This window comes from Jaculus jaculus, chromosome 15 (genome assembly GCF_020740685.1).
Source record: "Jaculus jaculus isolate mJacJac1 chromosome 15, mJacJac1.mat.Y.cur, whole genome shotgun sequence".
Lineage (NCBI taxonomy): Eukaryota > Metazoa > Chordata > Mammalia > Rodentia > Dipodidae > Jaculus > Jaculus jaculus.
The window spans coordinates 65254618-65279034 of record NC_059116.1 but is presented as its reverse complement, the minus strand read 5'-3'; the positions used below and the strand labels follow the sequence as shown (position 1 = coordinate 65279034).

Sequence of the window (24417 nt, the reverse complement as noted above, 5' to 3'; positions counted from 1 at the left end):
AGCTTGTAGTAGTATTCTCATTCGGTTCTTTGTTGTGTTATTATTGGTGCATTTATTTCCCTTCCTCATAGGAGCTCATCAACCCAGCAATCGATCAGTGAGTGGAGGATGCTTAAACCCCTGTCCCTGGCTCTTTAGAAAACACGGACATATTGGTGGGAAAACCACTTGGTTCAGTTGTACCATATTTCAGCTCACAGATCTGGCTGTCCATCTTCTCCAGCTTCTCACAGATCTTCGCGGCAGGCATGTGCACACTCATGGGGCGCGTGACTTCACTTAGAATCTTGGTGGCTGCATCTTTTGTAGCTCCTAGATAATAGCACTGGAAGAATAATGAGAACTTAGTATCCTTGATCATGGAAGAACCATGTAGTACAGCATAGAAAAATGAGGAAGAAGTTAGCCTTGTTTTCATGGTCCAGCTGTTAAACTTTAACCCCAGATGACTAAGGCACCAGAACACAGGTGACTTTATCCTTGTGACCATCCTAATGAGAAGTACCCCTCACCACACGCATAATGTTGAAAGACTGGCAAGAAAAGCTTGTGCTTACTAAGTGTTTCCTCTGATCGCAGGCTGTTCTAACTGCTTGAAAGGCATTAACTTATTTTTTCTTGTGACAATCTCATGAAGCCAGTTCTATTATTAACCCTGTGTTGTACCCAAGACAACCAAAGGTCACCCAGCTAGCAAATAGATGAGACAGAATGACCAAGTCCAGCTTTTGGGCTGCTGAATCCATGACTCTTTCCATCAAGCAATATTCACTTTCATGCTACCTGGTAATTTTTTTTACATCTAAAAATATATGATTTGATGGTATAAATAAATAGCAAGAGTTTTGTAATTTGTATCAGTGGTAAGCAATCAATGGTTTTGATTAGCAAATTCAACATGACTATTTTAGGCAAGAAAATAGTTTGACCTAGGACTAAGTGTGCAGCTCAATGGCAGAGAATGCTTAGTATTGATAAGCTTGTAGGCTCAATTCTCAGGACAAAAACCAAAAAGGAATTGTCTTTATTGATATAAAACACAAGCTGGAAAAAAGCCATATATCAACCTCAGAAAAAAAATAAGTACTTCAATAATTATGAATAAATAATACTATAAAATGTTTTGAAAGGGCTGACTAATTTTCTTGATAGCATATGAAAAACTCTACCCAGTCTCACAGTGAATTCTTATCAGGATTCAGATTAATAATTTCATTTAGGAAAACATGCTAGCCATAGTGGCACATGCCTTTAATCTCAGCACTTGAGAAGCACAGGTAGGAAGGAGGATTGCTGTGAGTTCAAGGCCACCCTGAGACTACATAGTGAATTCCAAGTCAGCCTGGGCTAAAGTGAAACCCTACCTCGAAAAACCCCCCCAAAAAATAAAGAAACAAAGAAAGAAAAGAAAAGAAAGAAAACATGAAACTGTGATTGACTCAGAAAGCAAAACCAGATTATATTCAGGATAACAGCCCGTAGAACTGCATTTCCCTGTGACATTGATTTTTGCCTGCTGTCTACAATGGACGTGCTAGAAGCAAGCATCTAAGTAGGAGGATCTGAAGTCCAAGGTGAGAAACGAATCTATCTCCAGTTTTCTTGTAGCACATGGGAAGAACGAAGGATGAAATCTTGACCATACCAGGCGGTGTTCTTTTCCTTTGGCATCCAAGCAAAAGCCGATCAATTCTTTCTCTATGACATCCAGTGTAAATCTCACGTCCTTGGCTATCAGGGAGTTGTAGAATCGGTTCAAGAATCCTTTACACACTAGAAGGAACAAACAAATAGGTCCAAATGCACAATTTAACCTCTACCACACCCGTGTCCATGACATACCCACCAAGGAAAAAAGAAAAAGAAGGTCTGGTTTAATACATTGTGCCCAAGGAATAAAATCCTAAGAATGACTTCTGGGGGGTGGGGCGGGGGGAATGCTAAAGAATGAATGCACAAGCATTGAGCTTATTGAATCCATCAAATTTTGATTTAAGTTCTACCTATATTGAGAACTTTGCTATGAACTTTGGCTAAACCTAAAAGATGGCTTTCTATACAATATGATCTTGATACAACTTAGTTTTAAGCACAGAGAAAAACATGATTAAGTATCTTGAATGAAGTCCTTGGCAGTCTGGATAAGTCCTTGTGTTCCTCTGTCATGAGCCTGAGGTTAGGGAAAGCCCCACAGGAGCAAGCCCATTCAGTTCCAGCTGTGTAGAACCAGGAGACAGGGCTCAGTAGAGGTACAGCTCTACCAACCAACATATTAGCAACCATTTGTCAGGTCTGACAGGTGCAGGCCCTATTCTAAGTGTCACCCCTAAGCTATGACATAAATATAGTACTATTCTCTCTTTAAAGATAGAGAAAATGGGGCTGTAGAGATGGCTCCATAGCTAAAGTGCTTCGCTGCAAAGCCAAAGGACCCAGGTTCAGTTCCCCAGTGCCCATGCAAAACCAGCTGCACATGGTAGCATATGTGTCTGGAGTTTGTTTGCAGTGATTGGAGGCCCTGGTGTGTCCATTCTTTCTCTCTCCCTCTTTCTCTCCTGCTCAAGTAAATAAATAAATAAATCTTTCTAAAAAAAAAATACTTTAAAAATATAGAGAAACTGGGATGGAAAGATAGCACAGCAGCTCAAGGCACTTTCTTACAAAGGCTGATGGCCCTGTGTCAATTCCCCATTGCCTACATGAAGCCAGAAACACAAGGTACAGCAAGCGTCTGGAGTTCGTTTGCAGTAGCAGAGGGCTCTGGTCTCTCTCTCTCTCTCTCTCTCTTTCTCTCTCTCTTCTTCTTCTCATTTAGCTCTATCATAAAAGAATAAATAGAATATAGTTTTTAAAAAAGATAGAGGAGCTGAGTCAAAGAAAAGTGACCTGAAATGTCTGTAAGTGGCAGAGAAGGCGCTTAATCCTCAGTGGTGTGACTCTGAGGCTGTGCTACTCTCCATCAGGTCCTCCCGCTGCAAAAAGCACTGTTTCCCCAAACGAGCAAGTACCCGAGACAAGCAAGCCATGACGAAAGCCAAGGCCAGAGCTGAAACTGGTCAATAGTAGCCCTGCTGTTAGAATCCTGGGAAACAGTAAATACCAGTGGCAAGAGCTCAGGACTTACCTCCTTGACCTTGCCTCTTAATTCATGGCAACAAACAAAGCCAGGTTCTGGGCTCATCTTCCATGCCCTTATACATCTTGTCAGTGTGGCAGAATCTAACGTGCTACATCAAAACTAGAATTTTCAAGTACTTTCAACTGTGTTCAGCTGATTAAATTCATTTATTTGCTTCACATTTAAGGAGCCAAGCATGGGAGTACATGGCTATAATAGCTTGGGGAAGTAAAGGCAAAAGGATCATGAGCTCAAGGCCAGCCTGGAACTTTACTCAAAAAAAATTAGTCTTTAAAGATTGAACACTTTTTTTAAATTGTTTTTTGATTGAGAGAAAGAGGGAGAGTAAGAGTCAGGTTGAGGATGGGAACACCAAGGTTCCAGCCACTGTAAATGAACTCCAGACACATGTGTCACCTTGTGTATCTGGCTAACATGGGTCCTGGGGAATCAAACCTGGGTCATTTGGCTTTTCAGGCAAATACCTTAACCATTAAGCCATCCCTCCAGCACAAGATTGAGCACTTTTATGTGTTAAGCACAACAGGAAAGCTACCAAGGGACGGACTTCAAGGAAAAGGAGACAGAAGCCATAAAGAAAGATATTACTAAGCCGGGCGTAGTGGCGCACGCCTTTAATCCCAGCACTCGGGAGGCAGAGGTAGGAGGATCTCCGAGAGTTCGAGGCCACCCTGAGACTACATAGTGAATTCCAGGTCAGCCTGAGCCAGAGTGAGACCCTACCTCGAAAAACCAAAAAAAAAAAGATATTACTATAGATGTGGTGATGCAAAAAGCAGTGGAGATGTGTGGAGCTTTAAACAGAGATGAGCTAGACAACAGAAAAATAATGAGCAGGCCTCGTGGCACAGACCTGTAATCCTTGCCGCTTGGGAGGCTTAGGCAGGTGGATTGCAAATTTAAGACATGCCTGGGCTACAGAATGAGCACAAGGCCACCCTAGGTCAGCTTAGTGAGAGGCTGTCAAAATAAAAAATAATAATAATAAAAAGGAAGGCTGGGGCTATAGTTCAGCAGTGGAGCACTGGCCTAGAATATGCAAGAGCCTGTTAAACTCCCACACTGCAAAATCATCATCATAACAATAAACATGGAAGTAACTGAAACACAAAACCCAAATATAGTAAAATCATAAACCATAAAGTGAAAATAAAGGAGGATTCAAGTGAAACTTCCCAAGGTCTTGTATGAACTAGCCTGAGCAATATACCCAAACCAAAGAAAAAAGAAATGAGTACTAGTTAAAACAATATACTTTTTTTTGTTGTTGTTTTGGTTTTTCAAGGTAGGGTTTCACTCTAGCCCAAGCTGACCTGGAATTCACTATGGAGTCTCAGGGTGGCCTTGAACTCAGAGCAATCCTCCTACCTCTACCTCCCGAGTGCTGGGATTAAAGGCGTGCACCACCACGCCCAGCAATATAGATTACTTCTAAGATGATATTAGTGCTGGAGTAAAGGCAGGATTTGAAAAAAAAAATTTCTTGTTAGTCCAATAGTCAATAAACAGGGAAGAAATGAAAAAGCCCAATACCTTTTTTAAAAATATTTTTTTTATTTATTTGAGAGAGAGAGGAATAGGCAGGTGGAGAAAGCGAGAGAATGGGCATGGTGCCCAGCCCAGCACAGAGCTGCAGGAGCAGAAGCCAGGTGAAGAGTTTCCACTGGCACCAGTGTCCTCAAAGGGGAGCACAGCCGGGACCAGCTGAGCAGCTGTTGAAGGGGAACACAAAGAGGACCAGCTGAGCAGCTCTGGAACAACTCCAGTCATCCTGCACAGCCTCCCTGTACCCAGCTGCCAGTGCCATGAACCATTAGAGAACTCATCCGCCCCCCCACCCCCGCCCCAGGACATCCAGCACAGCCGATCAGATACCCTGATCCAGCCACCCAAGCAGCCTGAGTCCACAGCGCAACAGAGGGATTGAGGTGGGCGTGCAGCACAAATGAGACTGGAAGCCATTCCAAAAGGTAACAGGGCCTACGTTAGACAAAGCCAGGTATATAGGCCTGCACTGAAAGTGCTAATCTGGGCTGGAGAGGTGGTTTAGCAGTTAAGCGCTTGCCTGTGAAGCCTAAGGACCCCGGTTCGAGGCTCGGTTCCCCAGGTCCCACGTTAGCCAGATGCACAAGGGGGTGCACGCGTCTGGAGTTCGTTTGCAGAGGCTGGAAGCCCTGGCACGCCCATTCTCTCTCTCTCCCTCTATCTGTCTTTCTCTCTGTGTCTGTCGCTAGGAAAGGTGGGAAAGGAAAAGGAAGGAAAGAAAGAAAAGTGCTAATCTCACCTTCAATGTGACTGATGTATTCTTGGTGGGCTTTACTATTCTCAAATAGCCATGTTTTGGTGTTGACTATTGTTGCCTTTGTTGTTTCCTGATTTATGGGGCGTCTTTTTCTTCTGTCATTATTGGGAGCAGGATCCCACTTGGCCCTAGGCTGACCCAGAACCAATGAGACCACAAATCTCAGCCTTCCAGTTGACAAGATTAAGGGACTTTGATTTTAATAGGCTATCTGTTTGTTTTAATCCCCATTCTTGCATAAATACTCTGTGCTGTTTGATTGAATGTGTATATTGCTCAGTTGAATTTTAGAATTTGCCAGTAACTTGCTCTACTCAGCCTACTACTTGCATAACAGGCAAACTCAACACCTAAGGTAACTTTGGCTGTTACTCTGGAAGTAATACAAGAGCCACATCTGGCACCTTAAACTCCTACCCTGAAAATATATAAAGTCGGATTTACATAGCTAAGAATACTGCAGATAATTAGAAAACACAAGCATCAACTTAACTCAAGATGCAAAAAATCTCTACATTATAATACAAGAAACATACAAAAAATAACAAGACAAAACAGTCCTACCAAAAATTATAAATCCGCCAGGCATGGTGGCGCATGCCTTTAATCCCAGCACTCAGGAGGTAGAGGTAGGAGGATTGCTGTGAGTTCAAGGCCACCCTGAGACTCCATAGTGAATTCCAGGCCAGCCTGGGCTAGAGTGTGACCCTACCTTGAAAAAAAAATTATAAATCCATCAGAAATGATCTCCAGTGAAACTGAAGTAGATGAAATGCTTGCCAAAGGTTTCAAAAGAGAAATGATTATATCTATGGTCAAAGAAGAAAACAAACTCCTTAAGGAAACACAAGAAAACACAGGAAACCAAATTAATGAAATAAGGAGAGCAATATAAGACATGAGTAAAGAAATAGAAATAATGAAGAAATACTAGAAATGATTTTAAAAAAGAAATACTAGAAATGCAAAACAGAATAAGTCAAATAGAAAACCCTATAGAAAGTCTCACCAGTAGAAGGCATCAAGGAGAGGACAGAATAGCTAACCTAGAAGACCAGGTGGCAGATCTAATACAGTCCAGCAAACAGAACGACAAACTAATAGAAAGACATGAATGGAAATTTCAAGACATTCAGGATATTATGAAGAGATCAAACAGAATTCAGGGTATAGTAAAAGGAGAAAAATTTCACTCCAAAGACATAATAGGTGTTTTCAACACACTCATAGAAGAAAATCCCCCCCACCAAAATAGGAAAAGTGATGCCTATTGAATGCCAAACAAACAAAAATCAGGAAAGAACCTCTCACCATCATATTATAAACTACAAAACAAACCAAAGAAAATATATTGAAAGAGAAAAACTGAGTCACATACAAAGGCAAGCCCATCAGGATAACAGCAGATTACTCAACATAAACTTTAAAATCCAGAAGGGCTTGGGATGATGTATCCCAAGTTCTGAAAGATACCAACTATCAACCAAGATTACTTTATCCATCAAAGCTATCCATCCAAACTGATGGAGAAGTAAGACATTCCACAACAAAAACAGGTTAAAAGAATATATGAAGACTAAACCAGCTCTACAGAAACTACTTGAAGGGATCCTCCATGCTGAAGACATAGGAAAGCACACACATAAAGAAGCAGGAAAAAAATAAGCCATACTCGGGTAATGTTATATGTGAGAAAGTAAAAGTAAAGAAAAAATGGGAAAACTACAAAATAAGAAGAATAGCATGAATAAATACACACCTTCCAATAATAACTCAATATCAATGACCTCAGTGCCCCATTCCAAAAGACATAGCCTTGCAGACTGGGTTAAAAGGCAGGATCCTGGCGGGGAAAGGTGGGTACATGCCTTTAATCTCAGCACTCGGGGGATAGATGTAGGAGGACTATCATGAGTTCGAGGCCACCCTGTGACTACATAGTAAATTCCAGCTCAGTCTGGGCTAGAGTGAGTCCCTACTTCAAAAAAAGAAAAAGAGCTGGGTATGGTGGCACATGCCTTTAATCCCAGCACTTGGGAGGCAGAGGTAGGAGGATCTCTATGAGTTCGAGGCCACTCTGAGACTACATTATGAATTCTAGGTCAGCCTGGGATAGAGTGAGACCCTACTTCGAAAATCCAAAAAAAAAGGACCCCAAAACAAACAAACAAAGGCAGGATCCTTCTATTTGTTGCCTCTAAGAAACTCACATTTCCATAAAAGATGGATACTATCTCAGGGTAAAAGGATAGAAAACAATATTTCAAGCAGATGGGCTTGGAAGACAAGCAGGTGTTGCTATCCAAATATCTGACAGGATAGGCTTCAAACTGACATTAATGTGGAAAGATAAAGATGGTCACGTTAAAATCCGGGCACAGTGGTGCATGTCTTTAATCTCAGCACTCAGGAGGCAGAGGTAGGCAGATTGCTAAAACTTTGAGGCTACATAGTGAATTCCAGGTCAGCCTGGGCTACAGTGAGACGCTACCTCAGAAAAAGAAAAGGTCACTTGATATGGATTAAAGGGATAATTCAAGAGGAGGACATTGCAATTCTAAACATATATACACCTAACATGGGGGCTCCCAATTTCATCAAACAAACACTAATAGACTTACGGTCAGAGATAGCACCAAACACAGTTGTACTGGGTGACTTCAATACCCCATTTTCATCAATTGACAGGTCAACCCAGCAAAAAATAAACAGAGAACCTTTCAGATTAAATAAGGTCATAGAACAGAGAACCTAATAGACATTTATAGAACATTCCATCCAAATACTGCAAGAATACTATGACTTCCGGTTAAGAGGGCAGCGTAGGGACCACGCCAAAGCAGCCTGGTGGGGGGGGGAGACCAAAAAAACTCAGCAAAATATACACTTTTACTAAAATGTGAGGTGTATAGGAAATTGAAGCAGCAGTGGAGAAGTAGAAGAGATCCAGAGCATCCAGAGCCCACACAGGCTGGCAAAAGTGGCTCTGGCAGCTCCGCCAACCGCCGCCAGGCTCAGCTCCAGCCACAGGAAAAGCCAGGTGCAGGAGCTTCCCCTCACACCACGCTCTCCACAACTCAGGACACGTGAAGGAGAGTGGCACTGAGCAATGGCAAAGCAGACCACAAGGTAGAAGGACACGTGGAGCATGGAGAGAACCAGAGCAGCTTCGCTCCCTCCCCTCCCCCACCGCCTGAGCCCAGCTCCCACGAACAGAGCAGCAGTCCCAGGACCCAGCCACGACAACTTGAGCCAACAGCTGGACCCAAGCAGGAGCAGAGTTCAGCAGCAACATCAGTGGCTCCAGCACCAGTAACAGCAGTCCCAATAGTAGCAGCTCCAGTCGCAGCAGCAGCAGCAGCAGACCCAGGAGCGGCAGCAGAGGCAGATTCCCACAGCAGCAGCTTCAGTGGCAGCAGCAACAGTGGACACAGCAGCAGCAGCGTCAGCAGCAATGGTGGCTCCAGCAGTGGCAGCGACAGCAGCAGCAGAGGCAGCAGCAGCAGCTTCAGCAGCAGCGGCTACAGGCCCAGCAGCGGCAGCTTTAGCAGCAGCAGTTCCAGCAGCAGGCATGCTGATCTGCAGGGCCACACGTGCCAGGCTCGGTTTTACCCGCAGGAAAAGCCAGTGCCCAGCTCCAGAAATCAGAATAGCAGCCCGACAACCCAGGCAGCAACTTGACTGAGACAAAAATCATCCAAGGTAACTGGGATTGCACCAGAGAAGGGTCTCATTTGTTCGCAAGCTGACTTGGATCCCTCAACAGACCAGAAATCTTAACCTCTTTGTAGATAGAGGATCTGGTTGTTATATATAACTACTCTTGCATACATACTTGGGGCTGTTTTTGATTGAATGTGTACAGTGTTTAGTTAAATTTTAGAATCTACCTGTATTTTATTCCACTCAGCCTGCTTGAATACTCCCATAGCAGGGAAACTCAACCCCTGGGAACACCGTTGTAGATATTCTGAGAGTCACACCTAACACCTGAAGCTCATACCCTGAAAATATATAACATCAAATCAATTGATACAGCTAAGAATACCCAGCTAGCTAGAAAATCCAAGCAGTAACTTAATCCCAGATGCAAAAATATATACATTAAAACACAAGAAACACTAAAAAGCAAGACGATATAAATTCACCTAAAAGAATTAATGCATCAGAAATGTAGTCCAGTGAGAATGAGTTAGAGGAAATGCTTGAGAAAGAGTTCAAAAGAATAATTATAAATACGTTCAAAGAGGTCAAAGAACAAATCAAAAGAATCAAAGAGGAAATCAAAGGAATCAAAGAAGATGCAGGACACCAATTTAATGAAATGAAGAAGGCAATATAAGACACAAATAAGGAAATAGAAATAATAAAGAAAAACCAGTCAGAATTACTAGCAATGAAGAACACAGTTAATGAAATAAAAAACTCTGTAGAAAATCTCACCAGTAGGATGGATGAGGGAGAGGACAGAATATCTAAGCTAGAAGACCAGGTGGCAGATCTAATACAGTCCAAAAAAGAGAAAGACAAACTTACAGAAAAGTATGAGTGAGAATTTCAAGATATTTGGGACACTATGAAAAGATCCAATATGAGAATTCAGGGCATAGTACGAGGAGAAGAATTCCACTCCAAAGGCATAGTAGGCGTCTTCAACAAAAATCATAGAAGAAAATTTCCCCCAAATTGGGAAAGAGGTGCCAATGCAGGAATACAGGAAGCCTTTAGAACCCCAGCCAGACAAAACCTGGAAAGAACCTCGCCTCACCATATTATACTCAAACTTCCAAACACACACACCAAAGAAAAAATATTGAAAGCAGTTAGAGAGAAAAATCAAGTTACCTACAAAAGCAAGCCCATCAGGATTACAGCAGATTATTCAACACAAACTTTTAAAGCCAGAAGGGCTTGGAGTGATATATTCCAAGTTCTGAAAGATAACAACTGTCAACCAAGGTTACTTTATCCTACAAAGTAATCCATTCTAATAGACGGAGAAATAAGGGCATTCCATGACAAAAGCAGGTTAAAGGAGTATTTGAAGACAAAACCAGCTCTACAGAAAATACTTGATAGTATCCTCCATGCTGAAGAAAAGGAAAAGCACACATATAAGGAACCTAGAAAAAACAAGCAATACTCAAATACTAGTTAACACAAGAGAGCACAGATAGAACCAGAACCACAAAAAAAAAAAAAGGCAAACATAAATACACACTTTTCAATAATATCTCTTAATATCAACGGCCTCAATGCCCCAACGAAAAGACATAGATTTGCAGACTGGGTTAAAAAGCAGGATCCTACAATTTGTTGTCTCCAAGAAACTCACCTTTCTACAAAGGATAGACATTATCTTAGGGTGAAAGGTTGGAAGACAGTGTTTCAAGCAAATGGGCCTAGAAAACAAGCAGGGGTTTCTATCCTAATAGCTGACAAGGTAGACTTTAGTCCAACGTTAGTCAAGAAAGATAAGGAGGTCACTTTATATTGATTAAGGGCACACTCCAACAGGAGGACATTACAATCCTAAACATATATGCACCTAACATGGGGGCTCCCAAATTCGTCAAACAAACACTATTAGAACTAAGGTCACAGATAACACCAAACACAGTGGTGGTGGGTGACTTTAACACCCCACTCTCATCAATTGACAGGTCATCCCGGGAAAAAATAAACAGAGATAAAAAATAAACATATGGACTAAATGAGGTCATAGAAGGAATGGACCTAACAGATATATACAGGACATTTCATCCAAAGGCTGCAGAATATACATTCTTTTCAGCAGCACATGGAACATTCTCTAAAATAGACCATATATTAGGACACAAAGCAAACCTTAACAAATTCAGGAAAATTGAAATAAAACCTTGCATTCTATCTGACCACAATGGAATTAAACTACAAATCAGTAGCAAGAGAGGCTATAGAGCATACACAAAATCATGGAAACTAAACAATACGCTACTAAATGATGAATGGGTCAATGAAGAAATCAAGAAGGAAATCAAAAAATTTATAGAGTCAAATGATAATGAGAACACAACATACCAAAACATTTGGGACACAATGAAGGCAGTTCTAAGAGATAAATTTATAGACTTAAGTGCCTATATTAAGAAATTAGAAAGTTTGCAAGTAAACAACCTAATGCTTCACCTTAAAGCCTTGGAAAAAGAAGAACAAGGCAAACCAAAAATCAGTAGATGAGAAGAAATAATAAAGATTAGGGCAGAAATAAATGAAATAGAAACAAACAAACAAAAAAAATCCAAAGAATTAATGAAACAAAGAGTTGGCTCTTTGAAAGGATAAACAAGGTTGATAAACCCTTAGCAAATGTGACCAAAAGAAAGAGAGAAAAGACACAAATTAATAAAATCAGAGATGAACAAGGTAACATCACAACAGATTCCAGAGAAATTCAAAAAATCATAGGGACATACTATAAAAGCATATACTCCACAAAATATGAAAATCTGAAAGAAATGGATGATTTCCTTGATTTATATGACCTACCCAAATTAAATCAAAATGAGATTAATCACTTAAATAGACCTATAACAAACATGGAGATCCGAACAGTTATCAATAATCTCCCAACTAAAAAAAGCCCAGGCCTGGTTGGATTCACTGCTGAATTTTACCAGACCTTTAAGGAAGACCTAACACCATTGCTTCCTAAGCTTTTCCAGGAAATACAAAATGAAGGAATTCTACCAAACTCCTTCTAAGAGGCAAGCATCACCCTGATACCAAAACCAGGCAAAGATAGAACAAAAAAGGAAAATTACAGACCAATCTCCCTCATGAACATAGATGCAAAAATTCTCAACAAAATATTGGCAAACAGAATACAAGAGTATATCAAAAAGATCATTCACCCTGACCAAGTAGGCTTTATCCCAGAGATGCAGGGATGGTTGAACATATGCAAATCTATAAATGTAATACATTACATAAACGGGTTGAAGGACAAAAATCACATGATCATCTCCTTAGACGCAGAGAAAGCATTTGACAAAATCCAACATCCCTTCATGATAAAAGTCCTACAGAGACTGGGAATAGAAGGAACATATCTCGATATAATAAAGGCTATTTATGACAAGCCTACAACCAACATATTACTAAATGGGGAAAAACTGGAAGCTTTTCCACTAAAATCAGGAACAAGACAAGGGTGTCCACTGTCCCCACTTTTATTTAATATAGTTTTGGAAGTCTTAGCCATAGCAATAAGGCAAGAGACACACATAAAAGGGATACAAATTGGAAAGGAAGAGATCAAGTTATCATTATTTGCAGATGACATGATTCTATACATAAAGGACCCTAAAGACTCTACTAGCAAACTGTTAGAGCTGATCAAAACCTACAGCAATGTAGCAGGATACAAAATAAATACACAGAAATCAGTAGCCTTCATATATGCTAACAACAAACACACAGAGGATGAAATCAGGGAATCACTCCCATTCACAATTGCAACAAAAAATAAAAAGTACCTTGGAATAAACCTAACCAAGGAAGTAAAGAATCTCTACAATGAGAACTTTAAAACACTCATGCGAGAAATGGCAGAAGACACTAGAAAGTGGAGAAGCATCCCTTGTTCCTGGATTGGAAGAATCAATATTGTGAAAATGGCAATCTTACCTAAATCAATCTACACACTTAATGCAATCCCTATCAAAATTCCAAAGGCTTTCTTCATGGAAATAGAAAATACAATCCAAAAATTCATTTGGAATCACAAAAAACCTCGAATATCTAAAATAATACTGAGCAACAAAAATAAGGCTGGTGGTATCACCATACCTGATTTTAACCTATACTACACAGCCCTAGTAACAAAAACAGCATGGTACTGGCACAAAAACAGACATGTAGATCAGTGGACCAGAATAGAGGACCCAGATGTAAGCCCAAGTAGCTATAGCCACCTGATATTTGATAAAAATGCCAAAAATACTCATTGGAGAAGAGACAGCCTCTTCAGCAAATGGTGTTTTGAAAACTGGATATATATCTGCAGAAGGATGAAAATAGATTCTTCTCTCTCTCCATGCACAAGAATTAAATCCAAATGGATTAAAGACCTTAACATCAGACCTGAAACTCTGAAACTGCTAGAGGAAAAAGTAGGGGAAACCCTTCAACATATTGGTCTTTGCAAAGACTTTCTGAATACAACCCCAATTGCTCAGGCAATAAAACCACAGATTAATCACTGGGACCTCATGAAATTACAAAGATTTTGCCCTGCAAAGGACACAGTGAAAAAAGCAAAGAGGCAACCTACAGAATAGGAAAAAATCTTTGCCAGCTATATATGATAGAGGATTAATATCTAGGATATACAAAAAACTCAAAAAGTTAAATAATAAGTAATCAAACAAGCCAATCAAAAAATGGGCTATGGAGCTAAATAGAGCATTCTCAAAGGAAGAAATACGAATGGCATATAAGCATCTAAAAAAATGTTCTACGTCACTAGTCATCAGGGTAATGCAGATTAAAACTACATTGAGATTCCATCTCACTCCTGTCAGATTGGCCACCATCATGAAAACAAATGATCATAAATGTTGGCGGGGATGTGGAAAAAAAGGAACCCTTCTACACTGCTGGTGGGAATGCAATCTGGTCCAGCCATTGTGGAAAACAGTGTGGAGGTTCCTAAAACAGCTAAAGATTGATCTACCATATGACCCAGCTATAGCACTCCTAGACATATATCCAAAGGACTCATCTCATTTCCTTAGAATTACGTGCTCAACCATGTTTATTGCTGCTCAATTTGTAATAGCTGGGAAATGGAACCAGCCTAGATGTCCCTCAACAGATGAGTGGATAATGAAGATGTGGCACATTTATACAATGGAGTTCTACTCAGCGGTAAAGAAAAATGAAGTTATGAAATTTGCAGAAAAATGGATGGACCTGGAAAGGATTATACTAAGTGAGGTAACCCAGGCCCAGAAAGCCAAGCACCACATGTTCTCTCTCATATGTGGATCTTAGCTATAGATGATTAGGCTTCTGCCTGAGAAGGAAAATACTTGGTAGCAGAGGCCGGTAAGTTAAAAAGGAGACATAAAAGGAAGAGAAAGGAAGGGAGGAGGATACTTAATAGGTTGATATTGTATATATGTAAGTACAATGATTGTAATGGGGAGGTAATATGATGGAGAATAGAATTTCAAAGGGGAAAGTGTGGGGGTGGGGAGAGAGGGAATTACCATGGGACATTTTTTTATAATCATGGAAAATGTTAATAAAAATTTTTTAAATTAAAAAATGTAAAAATAACAAAATAAACACACACACACACACACACACAAAGAATACACATTACTCTCAGTAGCACATGGAACATTCTCTAAAATAGACTATATATTAGAACACAAAGCAAATATTAACAAATAAGCTGGGTGTGGAGGCACACACCTTTAATCCTAGCCCTTGGGAGGCAGAGGTAGGAGGATCACCATGAGTTCGAGGCCACCCTGAGACTACATAGTGAATTCCAGGTCAGCCTGGACTAGAGTGAAACCCTACCTTGAAAAGCCAAATATATATATATATGGACAAATATAGGAAAATTTAAATAATTCCTTGCACTCTATCTGATCACAGTAGGATTAAACTTCAAATCAACTTGAAGAAAGGCTATATAGCATACACAGTCATGGAAACTAAAGAGTACACTACTAAATGATGAACAGGTCGTTGAAGAAATCAAGAAGGAAATCAAAAAACTCATAGAGTCAAATGATAATGAGAACACAACATACCAAAGCATTTGGGACACAATGAAGGCAGTCCTAAGAGGAAAATTTAAAGCTTTAAGTGCCTATATCAAAAAATTAGAGGCCTGGAAAGACGGCTTAACAGTTAAGGCCCTTGCATGTAAAGCCCAAAGACTCATATTCTACTCTCCAGACCCCACATCAGTCAGACACACAAAGGTGAGGTGTGATGGTTTGATTCAGGTGTCCCCCATAAACTTAGGTGTTCTGAATGCTAGGTTCCCAGCTGATGGAGATTTGGGAATTAATGCCCCCTGGAGGGAGTGTAATGTTGGGGGCGGGCTTATGGGCTTTAGAGCCAGTTTTCCCTTGACAGTGTTTGGCACACCCTCCTGTTACTGTGGTCCACCTGATGTTGGCCAGGGGGTGGTGTCCACCCTCTGCTCATGCCATCGTTTTCCCCTGCCATTGTAGAGCTTCCCCTCGAGCCTGTAAGCCAAAATAAATCTCTTTTTCCAAGAAGCTGCCTTTGTTGAGTGATTTCTACCAGCAATGCGAACCAGACTGCAACAGTAAAGTGGTACCAGGAGTGGGGTTGCTGCTAGACACCTGACTATGTGGTTTCAGACTTTTGGAGCTGATTTTCAAGAGGAATGTGGAAGGGGTTGAAACCTTGGCCTAAGAGACACCTTGAAGTGCTGTAAGTACAGCTTGATGGACTATTCTGGTCAGAGCTGAAAGACCTGAAGGCAGTAAGAACTATGGACTGTGAGGTTTGGCTTATGAGGGTGAGAAAGAGCTTTGCTTGGACTGGGCTAGCAGTTTGTGTGAAAAGCTTGCTGTTATGCCTGTGTCCTGAAAAGTTGTGCAGGGTTGCTTTGCATAGAAATGAACTGGTGTGTGCAGAAGGATATGGCACAGAAAGAAAAATCTTTGGGTGAACTGTTGCCCATTCAGCTGCAACTGAGAGATTACAAGCTTTGAGACTGGGCTAGCTGACCTGCGCTGGGGCAAGAAGAAGAATGTAGACTCTTTTGAAGGGGCCTGAGTGCTCAAGGAGTGTCCTGTTCTTCAAAGTCTGGTTTACTCCCCCCTGGATTAACAAATTGGCACCCTACCTCGTATCATGGAGTATAAGAAATGCTGGAAAGAGGGTCATTGAGTTTGCAACACGGTCTTGTGTTTTGGAAATGGCCATGAGCAGTGTGAAGTGGATTTGCTGGTTGCCTGCATAGAGACCCCATGGGGCCATGAAGATGAACTGTGGATTGCAGTGGAGCCCCAGTGAAGATGCCAGGACCATGAGATGGCTGCCAAGGAGCTGTCAGCCCCGATGAAGTTTCCCAGGACTGTGAGTAGCCTAGCTGGAGGGGCAGAATTGGAATGCTAGAGACTTGTTGCTGGTTAGAATTATGGGACTTTAAGATTTGTCACTGGTTAGAGTTGCTGGACTTGAAGCTAAAAAGTTTGATGTTTGCCCTGGTTGTTTTAAATCTTGTGTTGGTTGAATGTTTCTTTGCTATGCCCAATGCCATCTTTTGCAGTATGAATGTTTATTCTGTGCCATTATGGGTTTTTTGAGGTTTTTTTTTTTTTGGTATTATGGCTCAATTAAAAGATCTTGGACTATGGGGATGTATGAACATCATTGGGATTGATAAAAACTATGGGGACTTTTAAAATGAGATGAATGCATTGCATTTTACATCATGTATGATTATCTGTTTATGGGGGCCAGGGGCAGAATGTGGTGGTTTGATTCAGGTGTCCCCCATAAACTTAGGTGTTCTGAATGCTAGGTTCCCAGCTGATGGATATTTGGGAATTAATGCCTCCTGGAGGGAGTGTATTGTTAGGGTGGGTTTATGGGCTTTATAGCCAGTTTCCCCATGCCAGTGTTTGGCACACTCTCCTGTTGCTGTGGTCCACTTTATGTTGGCCAGGGGGTGATGTCAACCCTCTGTTCATGCCATCATTTTCCCCTGCCATCGTGGAGCTTCCCCTCAAGCCTGTAAGCCAAAATAAATCTCTTTTTCCCAGAAGCTGCTCTTGGTTGGGTGAGTTCTACCAGCAATGCAAACCGGACTGCAACATGAGGCAAGCACAAGGTCACACATGCCCACTAGGTGGCAAAATCATCTGGAGTTAGATTTCAGTGAGTGAGGCCCTGGCACGCCAATTATCTCTCTCTCTCTCTTCCTCTCTCACTCTCTCTTTCTCTCACTCTCTCTAAAACTAAAATAAAATAAATTAGAAAAGTCACAACTAAACAACTTAATGCTTCATCTTAATGCCTTGTATAAAGAAGAACAAGACAAACTAAAACTCAGTAGATGGGAAGAAATAATAAAGATCAGGGTAGAAATTAATGAAATAGAAATTTAAGAAAAACAATACAAAGAATCAATGAAACAAAGAGCTGGTTCTTTGAAAGAATAAACAAGCTTGATAAACCCTTAGCCAATCTGATGAAAAGAAAGAGAGAAGAGACACAAATCAATAAAATTAGAGATGAAAAAAGCACCATTACAACAGATACTAATGAAATTCAGGAAACCATGAGGACATATTTTAAGAATATATACTCAACTAAGTTTGGCAACCTGAAACAGATGATTTTCTTGATTTACATGACCTACCAAAATTAAATCAAGATGAGGTAAACCATTTAAACAGACCTGTAACAAGCACGGAGATCCAATCAGTTTATATATATACATACAGATAGATAGATAGATAGATAGATAGATAGATAGATAGATAGATAGATAGATCCCCATTACAAAAGTTCAGGCCCAGATGGATTCACATTGTGAATTTTACCAGACATTCATGGAAGAACTAACACCAATGCTTCTCAAAATTCTCCATACAATAGAAAAGGAAGGAATATGACCAAATTCCTTCTACAAAGCCAGCATCACCCTTATATGAAAACCAGATAAAGACAGAACAAACAAAGGAAATTATAGGACAATCTACCTCATGAAGTGCAAAAATTCTCAATATTAGCAAACAGAATATATGAATATATCAAAAAGATGATTCACCCTGACCAAGTAAGCTTTATTCCAGAGAAGCAGGGGTGATCCATATAATCAAAGTGATAAATGTAATTAATATACTATATAAAGGGACTGAAAGACAAAAATCACATGATCATCTCAGTAGATGCAGAAAAGTCATTTGACAAAAATCCAACATCTCTTCATGGCAAAAGTACTAAAGAATCTGGGACTAGAAGGAGCAGATCTCAACATAATAAAGGCTATTTGTGATGAACCTCAGGCAACATAATACTAAATGGGGAAAACCTGAAGCTTCTCCACTAAAATCAGGAACTAGACAAGGGTGTCCACTGTCCCCGCTTTTATTTAATATAGTACTGGAAGTTGTGGCTATAGCAATAAGGCAAGAGACATGCACAAAATTGGTACAAATTGGGAAGGAAAAGATCAAATTATCATTATTGGCAGATGATATGGCTCCATACATCAAGGACCCTAACGACTCTACCAACACACTGTTAGAGCTGCTAAACACTTCTAGCAACATAGCAGGACACAAAAGAAACACACAGAAATCAGTAGCCTTCATATATACTGACAACAAATATGCTGAGGATAACATCTGGAAATAACTCCCATTCATGAAAAGAAAAAATAAAGTACAATAAAAACTTTAAAACACCAAAGAGAGAAATTGCACAAGACACTAGAAAATGGAAAGACATCCCATGTTCTTGGATTAGAAGAATTAATATTGTGGCAATGTTAATCTTACCAAAAGTAATCCACACATTTAACACAATCCCCATCAAAATTCCAATCAAGCTGGGCATGGTGGCACATGCCTTTAATCCCAACACTCAGGAGACAGAGGTAGGAAGAGTGCTGTGAGTTCGAGGCCACCCTGAGACTACACAGTGAATTCCAGGTCAGCCTGGACCAGAGTGAGACCCTACCTCACACACAAAAAAAATTCCAACAGCATTCTTCACATAAATAGAAAAACAAAATCTGAAAATTCATTTGGAAGCACAAAGTATAGATTGGAGAAAAGACAGTCACTTTAATGAGTGGTGCAGGGAAAAATGGATCTCTGTATGCAGAAAGATAAAAATAGATCCTCATCTCTCTCCCTGCACAAGAGCAAAGTCCAAGTGGATCAAAGACCTTAATATCAGACTTGAAACTCTGAAACTGCTACAGGAAAAAGTAAGGGAAACCATTCAACATATTGGCATAGGCAATGACTTTCTGAATATAACCCCATTTGCTCAAGAAATAAAATCACTAGTCAACCACTGAGAGTTCAGGAAATTAAAAAGCTTTTGAACAGGAAAGGATGCTGTGAATAGATAGAGCAAAGAGGCAACCTACAGAATGGAAGATAGTCTTTACCAGCTATACATCTGACAGAGGATTAATATCCAGAATACACAAAGAACTGAAAAAACTAAATAATAAGAAATCAAAGCTGGGCATGGTGGCACACGCATTTAATCCCAGAACTTGGGAGACAGAGATAGGAGGATTGCCATGAGTTTGAGACCACCCTGAGACTACAGAGTAATTTTCAGGTCAGCCTGAGCTAGAGTGAGACCCTACCTAGAAAAAGCCAAAAAAAAAAAAAAAAAGAAAGAAAGAAAGAAAAGAAAAGAAAAGAAATCAAACAACACACCTAAAAATGGGCTATGGAAATAAATAAAGAGTTCTCAAAGGAAGGAATACAGATAGTCTATAAATATCTTTAAAAAGCTCTACATCCTTAGCCATCATGAAAATTCAAATTAAAACTACTTTGAGATTCCATCTCACTCTTTCAGAATGGCTGTCATCAAGAAAGCAAGTAATAATAAATGCTGGCAAGGATGTGGAAAAAGAGGAACCCTTCCACATTGTTGGTGGGAATGAAAACTGGTACAGCAATTGTGGAAAACAGTGTGGAGGTGCTTGAGGCAACTAAAGTAGATTTACCGACTGACCCCGCTACTCCACTCCTGGGCACATATCCTAAGGACCCGTCTCATTACTTTGGCTACACTTGCACATTCATGCTTATTGCCGCTCTATTCACAATAGCTAGGAAATGGAACCAGCCTAGATGTTGCTCAACTGAGGGGTAATAATGAAGATGTGGCACATTTATACAATAGAGTTATATTCAGTGATAAAGAAAAATGAAGTTGAGCATGGTGGCACATGCCTCTAATCCCAACACTCAGGACACAGAAGTAGGAAGATCCTCATAAGTTCAAGGCCACCCTGAGACTACATATTGAGTTCCAGGTCAGCCTGAACTAGAATGAGACCCTACCTTGAAAAAAGAAGAAAAATGAAATTATGAAATTTGCAAGGAAATGCATGGATCTGGAAAGGAATATACTAAGTGAGGAAACCCAGGCCCAGAAAGCCAAATGTCACATGTTTTCTCTCATATGTGGATCCTAGCTACAAATGTTTAGACTTTAATGTGAGTTGTGGTAAAAATTGTTAGCGGAGGCCATTAAGCTGGAAAGGAGCCATAAGAAATGGAGGAGAGGGATAACTTAAAGGGATGGTATATATACATATACATATACATATACACATATATACATATATATATATATATATATATTTATATATATATATATATATATATATATACATAAATATAAATGAACAGATCACAGTGGGTGGAATTGCCTAAGTGAGGTCAGGGGAAGAGATTGAGTAAAGAATTGTAGGGGGAGGGTCAACCAAAATTTTAGAGGGTATGAATATGCCATATGGAAAACTACTTTATTGGAAAATTGTACACCCAGAAGCCATTGATTCTTACTAGAAAAATTTCAATGCCAGAGACGGGATAAGTTCCAGTGAATTTTTAGCCAGGCAGGTCCCTGATGCCCCCCTCCCAAAATATTCCAAACCATTGCCAAGGCTCTGGGTTTCCCACCAGAACTAGATAGTAAGACCCTGTTGCTGAAGACTCCACATGCTTGGGCTGCCAAGAAAACATGTGCTGTCATGATCAAAGTTATAAGTCAGCAGAAATTCATCTGCATCTCCAGGCAACCTCTGTCTTGCCTTCTGCAAAGGAAACCCAGTTCTGAAAAGCCTCCTGGCTCTTACTACTATGGCACATAAGCAGTCAATGTGTTGACATAGCAATTTCTGGAACGGATGTGGTGAGAGGTGCTGTCTTGATTTTCAAGGAACACACAGTTGCATGGAGGAGACCAAAACAAATTTTGAAGTGTTTAGGAAACATACTAGATACTGTAGGAAAACAAAGGGAGGGAAACTACTTGAAGGACACTGGGAAACTAGTGAAAAATATTAGATAAGGAGGAATATTACAACCAGCCTAGGGAACTGGAGAGGGGATAAAGGTCAGGTAGGAAGGATGGTGTGACAATAAAGGCGAAAACTGTGTCTATAAGTAGGCGTGGGATCTAGAGAGAAATAATGGCCCAGCCTCTATCAGAAGGTAGTCAATAGACACAGTGATTGGTTCATCATTAGGGATAAGGGAGAAAGAGAAGATAAGAATAGTAGGCTTGCTACTGTGTTGACCCCATAATCACAGGAATAAGTTTCCAGGAAGCAAAAATGAGGGATAGGTGATGACTGGTTTTTAATTGGTTTGAGTTTTGGGGATGCTGGCTGTTCAGCAAACAATGATCACAAGGTCTGGAACTCTAGAAAGAAGGTGGTATAGATACAGAAATTTAGGATTTACTAGCCTGTTAACAAGATTGTTTTGATTGTACTGAAGAACACAGACTGAGAATAGGTAAGGGTGCAGTTCTGGAAAGTTCTAGCATTTAAACCATGGCTAAAATATCAGAGAGGCTGGGGCTGAGGAGATGGTTCAATGACGAAAGGTGCTTACTTACAAAGCCTGCAGGTCCAGGTTCAATTCCTTAGCACTCACGTAAAGATAGATGCAAAAAGCGGCATATATATCTGACATTTGTTTGCAGTAGAAAGAGACCCAGGCATGCCCTCTCACTCTGTACCAATGGCCATAGGAAAAGGAAGCAAGGACAAGAGAAAGAACAGTGTCAGGGCCATCACGGGAAGAAGTGACTAATAGAGAGACTCAAAACTCACTAAAATGCTGAGAATGGATGACTGCTAAGTGGTCAGCACTAAGTGAGACACCTATAGCACCCCTCTCATGGCTCAGGGGAACACTGGGCAAGAGGGATTGGAAAGAAAGAGCCAGAAGATGAGAAGGAATGCTCAAGAATGCTGTCTTTCAGATACAAAGTGGCCATTGCTTTCATGACCTCATAGTCATGCAGGATTTTGGAGTTCAGGAGAGGTCCACCAAGTTTATGAACCTCAATTTTGGTCATATTGTCATTTATATTTGTTTTTTTTTTTTGTTGTTGTTGTTGTTGTTTTGTTTTGCTTTGTTTTTTGAGGTAGGGTCTCACTCTAGCCCAGGCTGACCTGGAATTCACTCTGTAGTCTCAGGGTGGCCTCAAACTCTCAGCGATCCTCCTACCTCTGCCTCCCGAGTGCTGGGATTAAAGGTGTGTGCCACCACACCTGGCTTGTCATTTATATTTGCAAGCAGAGGGAGAAAGAGAGAAGAGGGAGAGAGAGCAAGAGCAAGGGCATGCCAGGGCCTCTAGCCACTGGAAAATAAACAATTCCAAATGCATGCACCACTGTGCATCTGGCTTTATGTGGGTACTGGGGAATTGAACCTGGGTCATTAGGCTTTGTAAGCAAGCACCTTAACTGCTGAGCCATGTCTCCATGCCATCCTGTTCTATTTTTACCAAAGAGTTGATAAAAATGAACTCAATAAGGATAAATTATGAATTACTAAGTTTATTTATTTAGGGAGAAATCACAAATTGTGGAGTTTATTTAAGGGAAATTGGGATCTAGGAAGAAGGCTACAGCACAGTCATAAGCATGTGGGAAATAGAAAACATGCACTCACGTGGAAAACACAGCATGGTCAGGGAGATTCATTCAAGGGAAATAGATGGAGAAGAGCTATAAACATATGGAAGATAGAACCTAAGTACGTAAGTAGGGAGATTTAGAAGGAACACTCATAGCATCTGCCCTGTTTCCCATGGAAGAAAGTTAACAGGGCAAGGAGGACTACAGTATAGAGAATGTATTCTTTTATCAGATTCAGGTACGAAGGGGAAAACCCTATTGGCTTGTAGATTTGGAGGGCAGACCCCAGAGGGCAGCCCACCTAGGTAGTATGCTCGACTGTGGACAGTAGAGAGCTCTGTAGCGGAGTCTCAATCAGACAGGAGTTCCATTCCTGCCAAGAGTTCCATTTATGCCAGCGTGAGGTGTCATCAGTCCTCTCTGGGCCTGTTTCTAACTGAAACCACCTAAAAGAATATAGCTTTCTCTTATTTTTCCTTCAACAGCAGTTGTCATTACCTGCACAAGACCTGTTCGATACTGGGCCCATCAACGTTTTGTCATGTGTGGTGGAAGAGGGAAAAAAAAAAGACATGTAAGAAGAGGAACTACTTGGAAAGAAGAAAAGAAGAAGGGTTCAGTGGAAAGACAGTTGGGGGTAAAACAAGAGAAGATAACAGGAAGGAATCATGATCAAAGTACATTATATGCATGTATGAAAATTAAGAAAAGAAGAAAATTCTCTCTCTCTTTTTCAAATAAATAAATATATAAATATATTTAAAAAGAAGAAAATTAGAAAGAAGGAAGAAAAGAAGTCAATGGTGGCACATGCCAGAGAGTTCAAGTTGATTTCTTGAACTTACATGGATAAAACAAGCTCAACATAAATCATCGAACAAGCTAGTAATGTCAGACTCCCGGCATGAATTTATTGTATAACTTCAAATAGTCACATTCTTTTTATTTATTATGTCAGTTTTTCATTTCTTAAAAATAATCCAGCCAGGTGTGGTGGCGCACATCTTTAATCCCAGCACTCAGGAGGCAGAGGTAGGAGGATCACGTGAGTTCAAGGCCACCTTGAGACTCCATAGTGAATCCTAGGTCAGCCTGGGCTAGAGTGAGACCCTACCTTGAAAAAACAAAACCAAAAATAATAATAATAATAATCCTAGCTGAGCGTGGTGGCACACACCTTAAATCCCTGCACTTGGGAGGCAAAGATAGGAGGACTGCATTGAGTTCAAGGCCACCCTGAGACTCCATAGTGAGTTACAGGTCAGCCTGGGCTAGAGTGAGACCCTACCTTGAAAA

The 24417-nt window shown here is 40.5% G+C and overlaps 1 protein-coding gene across 1 annotated transcript in view; it reads right to left on the bottom strand.

Moving 5' to 3' along the window:
- Cdnf (cerebral dopamine neurotrophic factor) overlaps positions 1–24417 on the bottom strand; it is a 37629-nt gene that overhangs the window by 6538 nt on the left and 6674 nt on the right. Inside the window, exons 2-3 of the mRNA XM_004662366.2 lie at positions 1646–1773; positions 184–325 (exon numbers count right to left, since the gene is read on the bottom strand). Of these exons, the coding sequence (XP_004662423.1) occupies positions 184–325; positions 1646–1773 (270 nt within the window). The remainder of the gene's footprint in view (positions 1–183; positions 326–1645; positions 1774–24417) is intronic.